Here is a 19,595-nt window from a genome sequence, read left to right on the forward strand (position 1 = left end):
CACACCCCCAGCGCATGGTCCAGGCAGGCGTCCACGCCATTTCGGTTCAGCCTGCCAAATGGCTCATTAAATCAGTTATGGTTCCTTTGATTGCTCTCACGTTACTTGGATAACTGTGGTAATTCTAAAACTCTCCATAGAGCTGCTGCGTCTGGTGATAATTGTCTGTGGGTTTATCTCTATGAGCAATGCCTTTCACATTACACAGTAATTGATCCAATGTTAATTTGAAAATTCTAATTGGAGCGGCTTTAAACTGAAAAACAAACTGGGTTGTTGTGTGAAGAAGAGGAGCCCTGGCTACAGGAGATGCATTTTTAACAATTTAATTTTCATATCAGCAAAAACAAAAAAAGTGGAGCTCTGATAATACTGCAATATAGAAGTCCATCACAAAATGTCACAGCTTTAACATGAAGAAGCCCTTCCTCTTGGTTTTAAGTTGGGTGAGCTGAACTTTTCCATCTGCATTTCCATGGATACTGGCTCTACCGTCTCATTATAGCAACTGCCACCAGCAGCTGAATGTAGCTACAGTATGCATGTGACACACAGCAGAAGACAAAAATATCTCTCCTTAATTGTCATTTTACATGCCAGAAATGTTTAATTACACTCCTGTGTCTTAGAGGTTCGTGTAATAGCGCTGTTTGACAAAATGTAGGCTTAAGAAACTGTAATTAATCATCACAAACTTCGGACATGTTCTAAGTTTACACACATGCACGTGCAGACACACACACACACACACACACACATACACACACACACACACACGCACACAGACACACACACACACACACACACACAAGCACACACACACACGCACACACACAAACTGGGCCTTAGCACTCAATTCTCACCAATCATTTTAAAACAAGACAGACTGGCACACTCACAAAGACACAACATCTCTGTTTGATGAGCACGGTGGGATTAACAAGCAGATGGTGCACGGTCGTTTTTATTAAGTTTGTGTTTTTTGTGCATGAATCAGTGTATGTGTGTAGCAGCAGGTAGTGGAGAGGGAGACAGGGAGTGAATGTGAGCGTTCAAATGTGCACGTCTTGTCCTCAGTTTGTGTACATCCCTGTACACTATGGTTGCACACACCATTGCCTCTGCTGAGACAAAAGGCCCCCTCTTGTGGCTTGTTCAAATGCTGAAAAACAGTCTCAGCACTCTTGTCGCCTAGTGGGAATTAACTCGACTAATGATGCCAACTGCTCTCAGAGACAGATTTCACTTGCTCATACAGTAGGAGATTGCTGCAGAAAACAAAAGTAACACTTCAAATTATAAATCTGTAGTAAAAACAAATATCACCTCTTTATTGTTTGCCTGTAACCCCTTAAGTAGCTTTAAGTGTGTAAGAATATTAAGCAATCATAAGCAATCATATATACTCCATTCCAGCTAATAATTGAAGCTATGTGATATTTATACTGAAATATCCATTCTTTGAAATTGAAATACTTGAGATCTCCAGCAGAATTTTCAATAAAGTTATGTGGATTCGGCTGCACAATATAGGTTTGTAGCGAATGGCCTTCTGGCAGGCCACTGTGAACGGATAATTATCCCATTTTGTGTGCACATCAAACCCCAGCAGGGTATAGAGAAAAAAAGAGGTAGCCTGTAGAGGTGCAAGTTCCCAAAAAATTAAATAAAGCAACCTTTAAGGTCTTTGTCAGGGTTGATTTCTTTTTCATTTGATTATTCCAGTATTCCCACGCTGTTACACTGATATTACCCTTTTATTACCTTGTAATTGTATGGAGCTGTGATTCAAAGTGCAATCGCCATACAAACTTGTATGGAGAGTAGAATATGTACAGTTGTATGGGGAAAAGGGCAAAACAGTAACACTAAGTGCTTGCCGCTTTATTACTCGTTACTGTATTAGCATTCTTCTTATAAGCATTTTACATTTTAGTCCTTAACAACCCGTTGTTACCCTCACGTCTTTGTGGCTGCACTGTCAGAGAAACCATCTGTGCAGCAAGCCCACCACCGACCATAAGACATCTGTCAAGAGGAGTCAGTGCCACATTTCCCTTTCTAAAGATGCTGATATCTGATAGGACACAGGACACAACATATTGGGCCCATGAATGTTTGTTCTCTGTTAAAAGACCCCCAGCCTCTGTAGACTCCACAACCACACCAAAAAAACTGAGCTTTCAGTGAAGGATCTTCTCTCGGATATAAAACATACAACACTGTTTCAACCTTCTCTCTGTGAACATGAACATGGACCCTGGATCATATTTTTAAGGTAGAATATCTTTTCACTTAGTATTATATATTCCTGCAGAATGTGAACAATGTCACATACTTTATGCTGGAGGTTTCCCTCTATGTAATGGTTACACTGTACACTGTCACAATTTCCTCCTCAGAGGTGTAAAGGTATCCCACCAACAGTGGTGTGTGTTTCAGTCAAGAGGATATTTGAGTAACTGTGCTTGCAAACTCTCTTAAAGAGATAATACATTTTTAGTGACACAAAGACATGACTCACTGAGATCTATTTATAGCTAGTTAAAACAGTTGTACTGATATTCTTCTGCTTACATGCAATTCAAATATAGACATCTAAAGAATTAACCTTTAATCTCTTGGAGCCTGCCTCATTAGAACTAATAACAATTCTATTGTTTTGATGATGGTTGATATTCATATTATGCTAATGAACTGTGTCTAGAGCCCACCAAGAGCCTCCTGGGAAATAACACCACACCAGTTCAATTGAAAATCAGTCAATCAAAGGCTATTTTAGTGCAAACTTCCCTGAGAATACCCTACCAAAACATTACGGATGACAGGAGCGAGTCAACAGGATCGACATGGCATCTCCTGCTGAGGACTATTACTGCCATCAGTTCCAGCCCAACACCTTTGACCCCTCCCGCTGCAGCTCCTGCCTGCGGCCAGATCATATGCACCTGAGCAGCAACACCACTGCTGCTGCTGAACAACAGGACGGTCCACAAGAGTGGGTACGTACATGAATCATTCAATAGCTGTGTGAAACCATCTGGGCATGTATTTACAGACTTACGCAGAGTTACGCATAACAATGTTCTAAAAACAACGTAGGAGTAAAGAAGTTGTCTTTGAATAATAAAACAAATTTATGAAGTGGCTCACTTTAAAGAGAATTGTAGGCAACCGTAAGGCAGGGCCAGATTAACTCCTAGGGGCCACAGACCAAAGCTTTGTTTCATTACTTACAAACAGAGACAAATCAGTACTGTAGAGTTGAAATTATTAGTTGATTGACCTATTAGCTGACTGACAGAAAATTAAGGGGTAACAAATTTGAATAATTTAAGTCCTTAATAAAGGAAAAGTGCCAAAAATTCAATGATACCACTTTCTCAAATGGGACCATTTGCTATTTTCCCAGTTTGCTATAAGAGTGAATTCAACATCTCTGTCAGACAAAAAGAGGCAAAATTATATGAATAATGAATAATGAATAAAAACACTTATGGTCTCACAGCTAGATTTTGACACAGAAAGTGTCAGTGAGTGTTTTCCCCCAATGGCCACAAGGGGCAACAATTAGCCACACTCACAGGGATCAATAATTTATATAATGGAAAGCTACAATTTATGCTCGGTTGGGAGTGTTTTCAAACAGTATTTTGCAATTTTAGATAGAAAACGTTAAGGATGCGGACTAATATGTTAGTTTTGCAAATGTTCATCTGGTTAACAGCCCAGCTGCCACTGAATTAGATACAGTTTCAACAGGGTATTGTCCCAAATCAAACACTGCCCTTGTGCAATCACCGGAAATGACATCATAACAGGTGCCTATGATTGTCGCTCACCTGCCGGCTGCTTTTATCACTTGAGTTAAATTGAACGTTTTACTTCACCATGTATGCACCCTGTGTCACGCGACATGCAATTACGCAACCATAGGCGCAGACGATGTGTCCTCCTTCCTTGGTCTCCGTTATAAAATACGTTCGTTTCCGCTACGAAGTCAAGATGGCGACCATTAGAGGTGAGAAGTCCAGTGATCCCTGCAGAAGACAGAATTTCAGAAACAGCTTTGTGCTTCTGAGCTGTTTGATAGAGTTTTAATCCAAAGTTGAGTAGGAGTAAAAGTGCAGGATTTCGCTTTTATCTTTAGTTTAAGTCCAAATTTCCACATTAAATTAGCTACTTGTAAGTTTTGCTATTGCTACATAGCCAACGTTAGCATTAACAGCTGTTGAAACGTCGCGAGTTCACAATCAAATTTAATTCCTTTACTTGCCATGAGCCGTGTCCAACGGTGGGAAACAACGCCAATGTTAACTATTGTCTCTCATGTCTTATCGTCTACCGAAGTTAGCACGCTAAGCAGCTAGCCCCAGCCCATCTAGTCACTTTCCGATAGGGATTCAGTGTAGCCTGCCCTGAAGACATAGTGCTGCTCAGAGATCATATCATTACCTCTTGTTTTGTAAACGCAATAAAGGCCGGTGGCAGAGAAACTTACAAAGAGGTGTGATAAAAGTGGGCCCTGATGCTCACAATCAGCAGTAGACACTTAGCTGTGACCAGTGGTCATAGTTACACATTACATTTATGAATACAGGTATAGCAACACTACACATTATATATTGAGGTCAAAATCTACTGACATTGTGAATAACAGGATCAAGTGCTTTTTAATGACTTGCCACCTGGTGTGATAAAACTGTTTAACAAATTGCACACTGAGGTGATGATGTCAACCTATAACACAATTACCAAGTGAAACTACTGTGGAGGTGGGAGATGGGCAATACAACAAGGTGGCATTTGATTCTGTATCATTAATTAATGAAAGCTCACTACAATCCCTGGGGAATGAGTTGTAATCTGATACGCCCATATGACGCATGAAAACACGTCCCCTCACACAATATGGCCCACTTAAGTTAAACTATATGGTAGAAAAAAGTCAATGAGGCTATTTTCATCAAAGTAATTATGTAATGTAGACTTTGTTTTGATCTGAAAATTCTTTAAACTTGCGTCCAGTCAAGAGATCAAAGAGTAAAACAAGTGAGACTTTCATCGTCTGTCTGTAAATGAGAGGTAGAACTAAAGCAAGGGATCAAGATAAAGATGAAGAAAGAAGTGGAGTGGGCGGTTCTGGTATTGCAGAAGCACTGGAGCAATGAAATAATGATGAGCATGACCAGAGACTAGCTTGAGTTACGTCCTGTGCAGTCTAAGTGTATTGGCTTAGCTAGAACGGATGGAGAGAAGGAAGGAGAGCAGGAGGACAGCCGCTGAAAGTCTTGACAGCAGCTTTGGCTGAAGGACAGTGAGCCGTCACAGTAAGTGTCATACGTCTTGATGTTTAGACTTGGGATGTTTTTTGCAGGGGAAGTTTGTGTTCCTTTTGTTTTTCGTTCTTTATAATGTGTGGGATAAAAGACACCAGCCATCAGGTAGTTGCTTTGTTCAGCTTTTGTCAGGGTCATAATGAGATGTTAGTGACTGTGTTGGTGCACTATTAAAAGTCGTGATCAAATGTGACAACTCTTTTGAAAATGAGGAATTATCAAAACAAATACCCAATTTTCAGAAAGTCAAATTAAATGATTCCATTTGCCTCTGTGAAAAAAATGAAATCTGATCTAATATGATATAATTATTTTGTTTTAAAGAGTCAAAACACCAGTTTGGCTCTGAATGAATTATCCAGCTGTGTCAAAAATGTCTGTATTGTGCCATTGTTCCACAAACCAGGATGCAGATGAGGATAATCTGTCTGAGGTGACCCCAAGTGACAGTAGTGATGACGTCAGTGGTGGATGGACCTACGAGTGGAGCCTCGTCCACAGTCTGAGTCCTGAGTGGGAACTTAATATCTGTGACACTGACATACAATCCAGGTGATTATCCTGTAGCCTGATTTTAGAAACCACTTGCCTGAGCCGTGAGCGTATACGTACACTGAAATAACACACTCTCTCATACAGAGAGATAAGGCTGCAGGGCGTGTGTCCCATAATATCACTGAATGAGCTGTTTTAAATGAGTTTACAAAGACATTACTTAGTTGATTATACATAAAAAATTAAGCTTAGAGCAACACTGATCAATATTCTTACATTATCAATGGATAAACATTACCAAATGTAATGTGAAAGGCATGGATCAACTCAACTTTATTTTGTAGATGAAGCTCTCTTAATGACTTTTATTGTGAGGAGGGACATAATTGAAGGAACTATAGTATTGCACAGTTAAATATATCCTTATTTTTGTGTTTAGATGAGAACCACATAATACTTTGCACGTGTGCTTGTAGTATTAGTAATTGATTAGGGTCGAGAAACCCTAAACAATTACTGAGAGTGAAGCGATGTATTTCATTTGCTGTCAGTTTTTGTTGTCTGTCTGTTGAGGCAGTCATCAAAGTGGAGAAGTTGTGCCAATGATTTTACTCTTAACCTAGAACAACTCCTTATAACATTTTGAGGCCTTTTCCCTGGTCACAGGCCAAGTGACTGTCCAGTTGACATATTTTACAGTTAAAAATTCTGTGTTTGCACCAGCATCATCCTTTAATCAAGCACTACCTCCTCCAGCTCTCCAAATCAGTGGGACTGTCCAGAGAGGAGCAGATCCCTCAGCTCAGAGAGGCATTGTGTGGCCCAAAGAGATATGACCCGGCTGGACCCTTCTCCCCACCAAGGCACTGAAAGCTCCTGGATGGATGAGAGGAGGGGCAGAGACAGGTCCCGCCGGGCATCAGGTCAGTCACAGATATATAATGTTCCTAAAAACCTACAGAGGAGCATCTCGATCTGGACCTTAGAGAATATGAAGCTTCCTTGGGATTTCTTACATAGAAGCAGTGTAAAAAAACTTATCCATGATGTTTGTGCTCATTCTCTTTTACTGGCTTCATACAATATAGACAATGACCCCAGGCTTGTATGATTTACAGAGTCCAGAGGAGTCAGGGAACAAGAGAGTGGTTACTTCTCTCCAGACAGAAAAGGTGATGGTGAGCGGCAGATGGAGGAGGTCAACAAAAGGGCGTACCGTTACTACGAGAGGGGGCATCCCCTCCCCAGCAACTATGTTCTCGAGCCCAAAGCCTGCGTCCCCTACAGAAATGTCAACCTTGGTTTGCCCTCCCAGAGGAGGAGCACGGAGACGTATATGCAGGAGACTTGGAGAAGTGAATCCCCACAGAGGTACACGTACCACTCCAACTTCAGACAGGGAACCGACTCAGAGAGAAATTCTCCAAGCCGTCACAGCTCTGTGAGTCCAGACCGCTACAAGTTAACCGAATCTCCTGTGGGACCTCGGAGAGGAAGCTCCCACTCTAGGGGTCAGGCTCGGTCTCACGCCTCATCTCATGGCTCCTCTCAGCTTCCATCACACGGTGCTTCTCGGCATACGTCAGGCAGGTCCAGTCCATCTCGGAGAAGGGGGTCCACTGCCTCTCGGACTGGCTCACCCTCGAGGGCTACCCCTTCTCACAGGCGCATAGACTCCTTCCATTTACAGAACAACAATTACGATGCTCAAAAGGGATGCAGCCGAGAGTCGAGGAGTCCATCCCAAGCTTCAAACAAACACAGTTTGGACTCTGAGAAACTCTACAGGAATCTGGAGTTTATCTCCCGCCGCGGCTCCTCGGCCAATCAGAAAAACTCATATGAAGGATCTCAAGCATCTCCGCGAACGAGAACAACTGTCAACAGCTCCGCCAACACTCGCAGTCGCAACAGCCGGGAAGTATCACCATCCAGGAATGGCTATAGTACGCACAGCCACACCCCGCGGAGGGAGCCCCACTCAAGAGAAAGCAGACTGAGTCCTTCTCAAGGCTCGTGGCAGGGCTCCGCACACTCCTTACTCCTCGCACCATCACGTGGTTCTTCTGCATCAAGACGAGGTGCAGACTCTCAGGTGCTTGGCGGTTCAGTGTACTATGCTGCAGTCACTGAAACTGATAAAGGCAACGAGGGGAATAATAAGGTCAGCAGTGACAGAAGCAGGAGCAACATGAGGCGAGGGATGGAGGCCTTGCTGATCTCTGAACCCAAGAAGGATGCAGTAGAAACTGAGGAGGTGCGTATTGTACATTGGTTTTTAGCTCCACTCGCGATGTGTTGTGGACTTTTGCGACCCTCTGACTTTTCCTCTAGCGCCACCATGAGGTTGACATTTTTTGGTTCATACTAAAATGTTTCCACCACTTCTGGATAGTTTATCATGAAATTTGACTCACACATTCATGCTTCCCTCAGGATAAAGTGTAATAACGTTGATGATCTGCTGACTTTTGATCTAGTGCCACCCTTGTGTCTAAGTTGCAATTGGTGCAATATTTTTTTTATGATTTAATAACAGCAAAAAACTAAATTTATGTTTGTCTCATCGCCCTCAACTTTAGCTGTAGACTCTTAATCTTATGTTCAGTGTCAATGACAACTCCAAAAAGTTGATAAAAATCTTTCTTAATCTGAGGTGGGGATGACCATGGAGGACTACATAGTGCTGGCTGATATTCCAAAGATCCAGCTGGAGTCAGAAGAAGAGTTTCCTGGACTGAGGAGGAGGAACCAGAGTCCCAGCCCATGCAGGGACGAGAGACTCAGGACATACAGGTTAGTAGTACCACATGGTACTGCATGGTGTCATCAGCTATTCATGTATTGCCGTAACATAAGTCTCATGACTGTACGTTTATTCTGCATTCCTAGTGTACGTTTGTCTTAAAACACTTCCCTTGGCCGCTGGAAGATAAATAAATAGTAGTTTAGCATGTTTGAAAAGTAGACTCAAAAGACTTAGAAGATCTTTTGATCTGACCATGAGTAATTGCCTTAGTTATGGCCAAAGAAAAGTGCTCTTGAAGCCTTTGTAGAGGTATGTGAAAATTCAGTGAGAAAAAAGGGATGTAAGATATGCCTATAGTTTGTTCAGGTGTGTGTCAAAGAATAAACATATCTTTCCTATACATCATAATTTGGTTCTGAAGGCACCAAGACGAATTGGACACCTACAGTTCAAGACTTGAGCCAGATGAGAGGGGGAGAGGCAGGGAGAGGGGGAGAGACAGACGAGAGAAGTGTCGGGACTCTGAGAATGGACGATCATCTCGAAGACAGTCAGCGGCATCTCTTCATGCACAGGTACGATGAAGTAATTTTCACAATTACATATACGCTTAAATACAACAAAATCTTTAATCCTGTCTGTTTTTTCTAACATAGAGTTCAGATAATCAGAGTGGAAGGCACTTATCCTCAAAGCTGAAGGAGCGAGCTCCTCTTGAACGCCCGCAGACACAGGTGAGCACTGTCCCAATGACTTTCTGCATCTGTATAAATCACATGAGTGTTTGGAGGAAAATGGGTCATTCATACATTCATTCTAAAGTAGCTCCTTGATATTTATTTCAGCTTTTTCACCCCGGGCACCCCTCTCATAGAAGCACCTTGCAGTAAAAAGCCATTAGTTAGCACTCTATGTTTTAGGGCAGCATGTTCATATGATTTATTATCTTTATTATTAGATTCTAGGATGGTTCAAGCCAGTGTATCCTGCAGTCTCAGTGTTGCAGCGTCACGCATATAACTGCTGAGCCAACAAACACAAGGGGATGGATGATCGCAAAATGAATAAAATCTAAATTCTTTTATTTCCGTGCTGTGAATCACACGCAACCACGCAGTTCATAGACTTTCACACAACAGTTCCATCTATAGTAATAAGAGCTATGTGTGACGACACTATGGTAACTTCCTCTTTCTGTTCACTTCACATCATGCTGTTTCGTCCTCTCAGTCTCTTATTTCTTTCTCTCCCCCACATCGGGCACAACATGATGCATGCGTGGTGAGTATCTTCTGTTATACAGCACCGCTTTCTTACAACTCAGTCTAAAAAATGTTTTCATCAGTTCCTCTTTCTCTTCCCTGTTCCCATTTCCCACTGTTTTACAATGACGATCACGGTTTTCAAAAAAGACTACACCTCTTCCTTTTTTTACGTTCCCATTCTGCATATTGTTTCCTACATTTCATGCTTCAATATTTTGCCTGCCTCTCTGTGCTTGCTCCACAATGATATCGCTATCTTACCAAGACATGTTTGTCTGCCACGACACTTTCTGTTTCCTGTAATTTCACAATCAAACTACTACAGAATACTTTTAAAGAGCTTGTGCGTCATATTTTAATTGCAGATGTGGTTACTTGAAGGGTTGGATGTCCAGACTGGATGAACATGGCAAGGTAAATAAACATTTTTGCAACAATTTTAGTTTAATTCATCCAAAAGTTATTGTGGTATTCTAACATCCTGTACTAACCACAATGTCACATTCACAGACAGACAATGCAAAACACCAAAATAAGACATGATGTTTAAACTATCCAGTAAAGCGACCACTTGCATCAAAATGTCAATGTGTTCTAATCTTATGCCACAAAATAATTTGATTGTCCGTGTTTATTGTGGTTTGCTCAGTGGAGGAAACACTGGTTTGTTCTGGGTGACACTTCTCTGAGGTTCTACAGAGACTCGGAGGCTGAGGAGGTATGACCTGATAGGTGACATAAAAGTATTTCCTGATTTGTCAGAACATTTCCTATATTTTAATCTATAACAATTAATTTCAATCCGTATGACTTGAAAGGGTTTTATGTATAAGGTTGCCACTAATGTCTGTTTTCCTAAAACAATTCTATATGATAAATTCATTCTTCTTTGATGTTTGGGCTGAAGAATGATTTGACCTGATTGAATCTGAGCTCTTCTCATTGTGCTGCAGTCAGATGATCTGGACGGAGAGATCAACCTGACATCCTGTGTGCATGTGTCAGACTGCGACATAGAGAAGAGCTATGGACTCCAAATACAAGTGTGTATTTACTGTACTTTTTTTTGCTCATTTTGTAAAGTGAACCACAAGGCAGATGGACAGTCAGACACCTCCCTCCCCCCATTTCCACATCAATTTCATGTTTTGCTGCTTCCTGTTTAACTGTGTGTGTGTGTGTGTGTGTGTGTGTGTGTGTGTGTGTGTGTGTGTGTGTGTGTGTGTGTGTGTGTGTGTGTGTTTGTGTCTTCCATCTGCCTTTTGATCTCCTCCAGACAAAGAGGGCAGTGTTCACTCTCTCTGCTATGACCTCCAGAATACGGCGGATGTGGGTGAAGTTACTAAAGCAGGCGATCCAGAATAACACGCAGTGAGTCTGACTTTACCTTTAATGTAGTAAATAGCAACACCACACTATAAAAAATACTCCATGGCAAGTCCTACATTAGTATAGAAATAGTATGTATTATAATTTTTATTGCTGATGCCTTAATAAAAACGTCATATTTTTATAAATCCATCAAGTGTTTTGTATGTAAGGCCATGTAAATGTAGTGGAGTAAAAAGTACCTAAACTCTGTACTTAAGTACAATATTTGTGAAAAAAGTACTTACTTTCCACCAATACTTGGAAACTACTGTGTACAATAATCATAACTTACTCATGACAAACAATTTAGTGCCACACATAAAATACAGATTGTAGTAACGTAGACCTAAGATAAAACAGAGAAAAAGGAAAGGGGTTAAGAGACGCAAGGGTCAAAGGCAGTGGACAATTCATAGTTGACCAACAAGCTACTGCTACTATAAAGACACATTATATTAAATAATGTGTGTGCCTGTGTCAGTTTACACACAGACTTCACTGGCCATGTACCTTGGCTTTTCATGGGTCCTATGTCTTCTGTAATAGAACCAACATAGTAGGTCTACCTATAGGAAATAACATAGGAAACAAGATAAATAAATTACAGATTATGAGTAGTGATAATATTATTTGTTCATATTACTGCAAAATATACAAAATTCCTGAATGTAATTCATTAAAAATGAGTCACATAGACGTGAAAATTCCTGAACACTGTGAAGAAATGCAGACGAAGTGACTGGGTGGTCTGTCTGCAGTGAACCCCCTCTATCATCTTTCTTCTGATGTGTAACCCTACTCTCCTTCTCTCTCCCTCATTCTGACCTCAGCCAATCAGACACCGGCAGCGAGAAAGAGAACTCCCTCTCCCGGAGACCGTCGTCATGCCAACCACTCGCTCGGTTCACCAGCAAAGACTCTGGCTATGAACCTACCACTTCCACCTCCACCACCACCACAGCTGCAAACTCCCATCAGGCTGACCGCCACCACCAAACTGTAAACGGGCATCTGGACGCTGACTTATCTCCAGCCAGTCAGAGAGGAGAAGGGGAGGGCTGGGACCGCGAGCAAGCGAAGCGATTAGAGGAGCGGAACAAGTGGTTTGAGGAGGGAGTGCCCTTCAGTGAGATGGGCAGCAGGTGGGACTCCATGGAGCTGAAAAAGGGGAGTGTACCTGTGCCTGTCATCGAAACCATGGACTCAGTGGTCAACAGGAAGTGGGCAGAGTTCGAAACGCTGTCATTCGGGGACATGAGTGCGCAGTCTCTCATTGGTGCCCAGGCCGATCAGTCAAGCACCCCACACGCATCACAGTCACTAGTTAGCTCCCAGACTTATCACTCGAGCCGTGAGGATGCTGAACACTCTGTCAATGGTTCACAAGCTGATTTAACAAGCTCAAAGGGGGCTCCTCCATCTATAAATGATGCACAAACTATTCAAACAAATACAGCTGAAGCCCTTCAAAAGGAGGTAAGAAGGAACTTAAAGTCACTCCATTAAATAATTACAAAAGTAATGGGTAGAAACACTAGTAAGACATTCCTTTAAAGTCTTTTCAATGCAAGGAAATTATGATGTTATCCCCCCAAACATTTTCTGCAAATCTTTCTCCCAGGCCCACTCTCTTCGAAAGCAAGTGGAGAGCATTAAGAGAGAGCGTGCAGCCATGGGCTTTGAGGTGGACAGCCCATGTGGCCCTGGGGCCCCCTGTAGGGCCAGACTAGAGGCCATGGAAGTAGCCCATCAGAACGCACTGCAGGAGCTGCAAGAGAAACACGAGAGGGAGATCAGGCAGCTGGAGGAGCAGAGAGACAAGATGCTGCAGGAGGAGAACCAGGCAGCTGCTAATGGTAAGTCAGAAAGTAGTATTAAGCAACAGGAGCTGAGGAGATACAGTTTAACATGATTCAAGTTAGGTTAAGGGTTTGTTTCTTCTTAGCAGATGCTTTTATTATACTTACACTATCACGTTTTTGAGTTTGAAAGTTCATTATTGACCCTTCTTGGCAGTAAATATCTAAGGACGAGAGCTACAAGATGTGGCTGTAATCTGTTGAACTCTTGCTAAGAATTTTTTTCTAACAATAATATTTTTGAATTTTACATCACAATTCCCTACAAGAACAACTTTTACATTACCCTGTCATACCATAAGATTTTATTTCTGATTCTTTTACCTCACAATCCTAGAAATCTGTACTATAGCCTTAAATCCACTTGTGTTCCTGCTACTATCACTTCTATAAATTGTTAGAAACTCTTAATAAACAAAAATTTTTGTAAGTATTATTAGTTAAATATCTGGTTTTACATATCTGGGGAATGTGATAGTGAAGGAAGAAGTACTCAGATCTTTTACTTAAGTAAATATAGTAGTATCACAGTGTAGAAATATAGTCTTGCATGTTAAAGTCACACGTTCAAAATTTTACTTGAGTAAAAAGTATTATCAAAATATACGAGTTATAATTAATGATGTATTAATGCATACATTACTTATGTATACTTTAATGTTGCAGCTGGGAAAGGTTGAGTTTATTTCAACAACTTTATATACTAATAGGTAGTTTGATCTATAATAATACACCATAATGTATTTATTGATTATACTGTATTATTAACTCTGAATCTACAAAGTACTGGAACGAGTAACTAAAGCTGCCAAATAAAAGTATAGAGAAGAGTAAAGAGTAAAAGGTACTATGGTTCCCTCTGAAATGTAGTGGGCTAGAAGTATAAAGTAGCATGACACTGAACCAGTTAAGTAACTTACAACTGCCTCAAAACTGCACTTGAATACAATACTTAAGTAATTGTACTTAATGTAGTTATTTTCCACCACTGGACTGCGATTTATGTATTGACTGTATTATGTTATGACTGTATTTTTAAAAAATCCTGCAGAGAAGTTACATTTTGAGTTAGAAAGCATGTAACCCTAACCCTACTTTGGGAATGGCATGCAGGACTTTGAGTATTAACTAATACATTTTTCATATTTTTCATTTGATATGTAAAGTTAAATGTCAAGTGAAAGTTAAACTGTAGAAAATAGTTAATAAAGGCAGGACACATATAGAGAAACCCCAGATGCTTCCAAGTGAAAAAGATGATTTTACCTGAAATGTTACCCTCAGGGAGGTGTTATAAATAAGTATTAGCCACTGCATTTTTGTACTTTATTGTATTAACTGTATGTATTTTAGAATAATTCTGTTTATAGATGATATGTTCTTGATGTCTGTCCTCCATTAACTTCTTGTGTTAAAGTTAAATCTGTGTAGTGAAGCCAAAGATAATTTTCCACAATGTGGACAATTAAGTTCTTACATGTAACTAATTAGCCAACTGTTAATCAAAGCTATGGAGGCGCTGAGAGCAGCTCACAGAGAGGAGGTGCAGAGAGAGGTGGAGAAGGCCAGGAGGTTGTCTGGAGGCGCTGCACACGTGGATACTTCATACAGAGGGCACATGTAAGTCTATTACAGGCACTTTGTCATCATGCTGAGAGCATTCTCCATCTCACAGGCTCTCGCTGCAGGCTTAAGATGTTCTACACTCGACCATGACCCCTTGCATGATAATTTAGCACATTATAATTTACTCCACAAGTCATGTGTGTTGTGTGTGTGTCAGGCCCCAGGCGGACGTCTTGCACAGTGAGTTAGATGTGCTGTCAGAACGCTACTCTCAGAGGTGCCTGGAGCTGAGCCGCACTGAGCAGAGCAGCAAGAGCCGGGAGACGGAGCTCGGCCACAAGGAGAGAGAGCTGGAGCAGCTCCGAAGAGAGAACCAGGTTTATATACAGTACATGCCTGATATGATTCTGTTTTAAAACAATACCATGCCACTTTATTGATTAATATAATTGCCATCAGATTCTGTTTTTTGTTTCTTTTAGGGTTACATTAAGAAAGAAATATAAGCTACAACATTAATAAGCATGCTGGGTCACAATATTTCTTCATAACATAGTCTGAGCTTAACGTTCTCTTTCATTCAGGAGCTTAAGGCCAAACTGGCAGAAGAGATCAGCCGCATGCGTTATTTCATCACAGGGCAGAGGTCGGACATGGTGTCTCCTGGCAGGGCCGAGCACACTGCGTCAGAAGTAGAGGTATTGATAGAAATCAAGTTCAATGTTTGTGACCTAATTAGATCATACGCAATCTCAACTCATGTGAAAGTAGGTGATACTAAAGCATCTTAACCTCTTGGTGCAGCTCAGCCCAGTTTCATTTATTGCACCTGATTAAATAACCTGAAAATTGACTTTACTGTCATCATAGGGAAGCAAAAAGCAACATTTGACTTATGTGCTGTGGGATGTCTTTATCACTTTAATAAAACAGATTGACCACAGTATTTTTACTGTTTGGTCTCATATCCCCAGTAATGGCTCCCTGTAGCAGCACTGTCACACCTTCCTTCTGTTTTTTCCTGGTGGCCTCATTTGTCTTGAGCATCTGTGGTTGGTCACATTCTGGTGCAGCAGATGCTGCCACCTACTGTCTGAAATACAGTGTGCATGTTTCAGAATAACAATCTACATCACTTGTGCTGCAATTAAAAAGTTATCTCTAAACATCCTGGCATCCCAATCTGATTCAAATTCAAATATCTATTTAGACCTGCAATGATTAGCTGATTAATTGTTTATTTAATCGACAGAAAATGAATTGGCAACTATTTTTATAACTGATAAATCATTTAAGTCATTTATCAAGAGAAAATGTCAAAATATTCTGTTTCTAGCATCTCCAATGTGGCACTGTGCTGCTTTTCACTGTTTTGTTATATTGTAAATATACCTAAATATCTGGGTTTGGATTGTTGGTCTGGCAAAACAAGTGATTAGAAAACATCCCCTTCAGTTTATGATGAGCATTTTTCCACTATTTTCTAACAAATTCTGAGGCTTACAGAATCAACAATATCCTTTAAATCACGTCTTAAACCCTTTTTAAGGTTTCATCCTTTTTATCTTGTTATTCTACTTCATTCTCTGTATTTAAAGTGGCATAGTTGTACTTAATTTAACTGTATTGCCTTAATTTTCCCACGTATGTTATAAGTTTGGAAAAGTGCCTTATCAGTAAAGTTTATTATTTTTTTATTCATTATTCATGCGGTAAAACTAATTGGTCACATTTTACATCTTTTAGATACTGCTAAGAGCAAAAGACAATGAGCTGCAGTATCTTAAAAAAGAAATAATCTGTCTGCAGAGAGAAGTGCAGTCTCTCAACAAGGTATGTTTTATGATCTGACTTCTCACATTATACAAATGATCGAAAATAATACACTCCTACATGTTGTACATTTGCAATTGCTTGACTTTGATGTGTCCACCATATTTGTCTCAACCCTGACTGTAGGAGAAAGAAGCAGCTTATGAGCGTTACAAGGAGGCATATGTAGAGCTGAGTGACATGAAGGGTCGTAGCCAGCTGGAGATGGGCTCCCTCAACGAACACTTGAGACTGGCCAACGCTGCACTTCAGGAGGGAGCAAGACATACCTAACTAATGAGGATAACCGTTTTAAATTTACATGGAAAATCAAAGACAGCAAGCCAATATAAAATATAAGAAAATAAAACAACAACATCATTATACTACAATAATGTGTGTTGCTATGACTGGATATGACTTGTAAGAGTCAGAATAAGAATTATGGAACTATTGTGTACTTGTAAACCACCATGCAAAGACTATTAAGATTAAATAACAAGTGTTTTCCACATGTAATTTATTGAGTTGAATGAGTTGACAGACACAAACATGCAAACAAGAGTGAGGCTATAATTAGCAGTTTTGACAGCCTCACATGATATGAGATTTCTTAAATGGTTCCAATGAAAACAAGATAAGTAGCAGAGGAAGGAGATGGGTGGAGGTAGAGGGATGTCTTTGGAAGTCAAAGTGCCCCATCTCCCCCATTGTCCCCGTGCTGGCTGGTATGCTCTCAGTCAGTATTGCAAAGCACCCTGTGGATGTAAATAAAAAAAAATGTCATCAGTTTTCAGCTGTTACCAGTTGTCATCCCTGCAAACATGCCACAAACTACACCCTTTCAACGCATAAGATCGTGCATAAAAAGGTCCAAGCCACAGTGTCTAAAGGTTAAATAAGGTGTGGCTAATGTACACTGTGATTTTACCATTCATTTTCTTTGGTAAGCTCAGTCATCGTCGTCGTCATCCTCAGGGACAAAGATGTCATGTTCCTCCAAAAGAGCGGCAAAGTTCTTGCTGATCAGAGTTCCAACATACAGGAAAGGCACCACCACCACTGTCATACGGATAAGACCAAATGGTGTCTGGAAAACATGAGGATGAAATGTGACATCAAAATTAAGGATTGATTCAAGTGCAGACCCAAGAACTGTCCAGATGACCAATCATAAAATCAGTCCCCATCACTTCTTGCTATAGAGTATTTCAGTCTAGATTTAAGATCATGTGCAACGCAATGCAAAGCAAAGCAGAGAAAGGATGCTGGTGGATCATCTAGATGACAGGCATTGGGTGTAACAAAGCCAAAATCTGTCAGCAGTAGGCTATGTGAAACATTTCACAGGTTGGGTACTGCATTTACCTACCACTTCAAAGTGTTTCTGATTGAAAATGCTTTGAAATAAAGTATATCATTATTGTACATATATATAGCTTTATGGGGGGGCTGCTTTTGAAGAGGGCACCTGCCAAAATGTAGTTTAAAAACCTTCATTATTTCAGTGCATATTAATAATAAAAGTGTAACATCAAGTTAACCAATACTAATTTTTGGACATGGTAGACCTGAAAGCAGAAAAATCTGCAGAGAGTGGGAGGTGTGTGGGAGTGATAACGGCCCGGTGCCTAATCTTTGCCTCTGGCCCCACGCAGGTTATTACAGCCATTAGTCCAGCGATTGTTAAACTGTTTTGGACAACTTTTTTAAATTTGGCCTTTAGGAAGATTTTTTCTGTTTTCTCCAATCATACAATAGTCTGAGAAAATGTAGAGGCTAATGTGGATTTTTTCCGTTTGGTCGTAGATATTGGGGGATGTTTGTAAATTAACGAGTTGATCATTGATATCGAATGTAGGGTTATTTTAGTCGCACAGTACAACAAAAATTAAAAAATATAGACTTGTGTTCCCCTGATATGAACATAAATCCTTCATTTTCCTCTAACAGTGTGACCTTTCTTGCCTTGCCAACAACGCACAGCAGGGTGTGTAGTGTTTAGGTCAAGTTGTTACTCGCTAAACAAAGCAGTCATTTACCCGATCATCTGATTACACAATATTTCCACTGACAACATAAAACTGTCCACCTATAACAAAATCGTAAAAAGATATGTATACGTTGTAGGAACTTCCTGAGAGTGCCCCATCGTTCGTGTAAACACACGTTTCATTGGTTGATTTGACTGGCTCAGCGAGTTCCTACCTTCCTATTGGCCACAGCTGGTGTCAATTCAGAACTAAGCCCCGCCCATGCAGTTGCCTAATTTCTGGTCGGTTTTTTCGTCGGTAACTGTGGCAGAAAAAAACTCACTTTATCCGGTTTCGGTAGGATTGCCCCCGAAGGCGTCGATACTGCAGTTCGGATTGGAGTCGTCCTGGGTATGTTTGATGCTTTCAAGCCAGTGTTACGGCTCATTATCGCCGTTTTTCTGGTGGAAAGTCGCAGCGGGAGCCGCAGTATACTCGTCGCCATTTCTTCCGGTATATGTGACTGACAGGGAGGGAGGGACTTGGATGATTTATCATGGGCGTGTGGGTGTTGACGTTTGGACACTAATAGTTATCAAAAATTTGGACGCAAAAGATAATTTATCTGGTGTACACTGCTATATATTTATAGATATTTGTGCGAGTGAAGTATTCATTTATATGATGTCACCAACTGCTGTTTTTTATTTTTCAAATAAAAAAATGTGTATATGTTTAACGAGTCAGGATCTTCAACTAATGATATTTAAGTCCATTTGTTTAAGTTAATTTCAAGTGTCGAATTAAATCATTTAATAAAATAATGTTGGAGCCAGGAAAGATATCATCACTGATATAGACTACTCAAAATAACTGAGAGTAATCACAGTGAAAATGAATAAATTAAGTTTTACCATCTCTAAATTGAAAAGAAATCACATTAAATAGTCCATATCTAAATATTTTCTACACTTCCATTTTAAGCTTAACCGATGTGAAATCTCTAGTATACTGCTTTAACTTGATTAGGCCTACAGTATTTAGTGCAGTAAATGTGACAGTTCAAACAAAACATTTCTGAACTGTCTGTTGCTGCCTGGTTTATTCCATATATCAAACATATCTCCGATAGAATTGCTCATATAGTATACCAGTTAGTCTCCATG

The 19,595-nt window shown here is 40.5% G+C and overlaps 2 protein-coding genes across 2 annotated transcripts; one reads left to right on the forward strand and one right to left on the reverse strand.

Moving 5' to 3' along the window:
- The first annotated feature begins 4,639 nt into the window (after nucleotides 1-4,639).
- LOC130167019 (uncharacterized) lies at nucleotides 4,640-17,248 on the forward strand. The gene is made up of 18 exons (XM_056372936.1): nucleotides 4,640-5,330; nucleotides 5,746-5,891; nucleotides 6,591-6,757; nucleotides 6,953-8,091; nucleotides 8,491-8,630; nucleotides 9,005-9,158; nucleotides 9,240-9,317; nucleotides 10,230-10,262; nucleotides 10,498-10,566; nucleotides 10,802-10,891; nucleotides 11,125-11,219; nucleotides 12,050-12,695; nucleotides 12,841-13,075; nucleotides 14,587-14,698; nucleotides 14,862-15,021; nucleotides 15,229-15,342; nucleotides 16,391-16,477; nucleotides 16,604-17,248. Exons 3-18 carry the CDS (start codon nucleotides 6,667-6,669, stop codon nucleotides 16,748-16,750), a joined length of 3,390 nt encoding a protein of 1,129 aa, XP_056228911.1. The 5' UTR covers nucleotides 4,640-5,330; nucleotides 5,746-5,891; nucleotides 6,591-6,666; the 3' UTR covers nucleotides 16,751-17,248.
- Nucleotides 16,960-18,960, reverse strand: smdt1b (single-pass membrane protein with aspartate-rich tail 1b). Its single transcript, XM_056372937.1, has 3 exons — nucleotides 18,773-18,960; nucleotides 17,388-17,546; nucleotides 16,960-17,214 (listed from the first exon to the last, which is right to left on the reverse strand). The coding sequence occupies exons 1-2, from the start codon at nucleotides 18,932-18,934 to the stop codon at nucleotides 17,409-17,411; spliced, it is 300 nt and encodes a 99-aa protein (XP_056228912.1). The 5' UTR covers nucleotides 18,935-18,960; the 3' UTR covers nucleotides 16,960-17,214; nucleotides 17,388-17,408.
- Between the last annotated feature and the right edge of the window lie 635 nt (nucleotides 18,961-19,595).

Source organism: Seriola aureovittata, chromosome 3 (assembly GCF_021018895.1).
Source record: "Seriola aureovittata isolate HTS-2021-v1 ecotype China chromosome 3, ASM2101889v1, whole genome shotgun sequence".
Lineage (NCBI taxonomy): Eukaryota > Metazoa > Chordata > Actinopteri > Carangiformes > Carangidae > Seriola > Seriola aureovittata.

Coding starts and splice junctions, on each gene's coding strand:
- LOC130167019 (XM_056372936.1), top strand. CDS start 6,667: ATGACCCGGCTGGACCCTTCTCCCCACCAAGGCACTGAAAGCTCCTGG. Junction 11,220..12,049: donor GCGATCCAGAATAACACGCA/GTGAGTCTGACT, acceptor TTCTGACCTCAG/CCAATCAGACACCGGCAGCG. Junction 15,343..16,390: donor ACACTGCGTCAGAAGTAGAG/GTATTGATAGAA, acceptor TACATCTTTTAG/ATACTGCTAAGAGCAAAAGA.
- smdt1b (XM_056372937.1), bottom strand. CDS start 18,934: ATGGCGACGAGTATACTGCGGCTCCCGCTGCGACTTTCCACCAGAAAA. Junction 17,547..18,772: donor TCCTACCGAAACCGGATAAA/GTGAGTTTTTTT, acceptor CATGTTTTCCAG/ACACCATTTGGTCTTATCCG.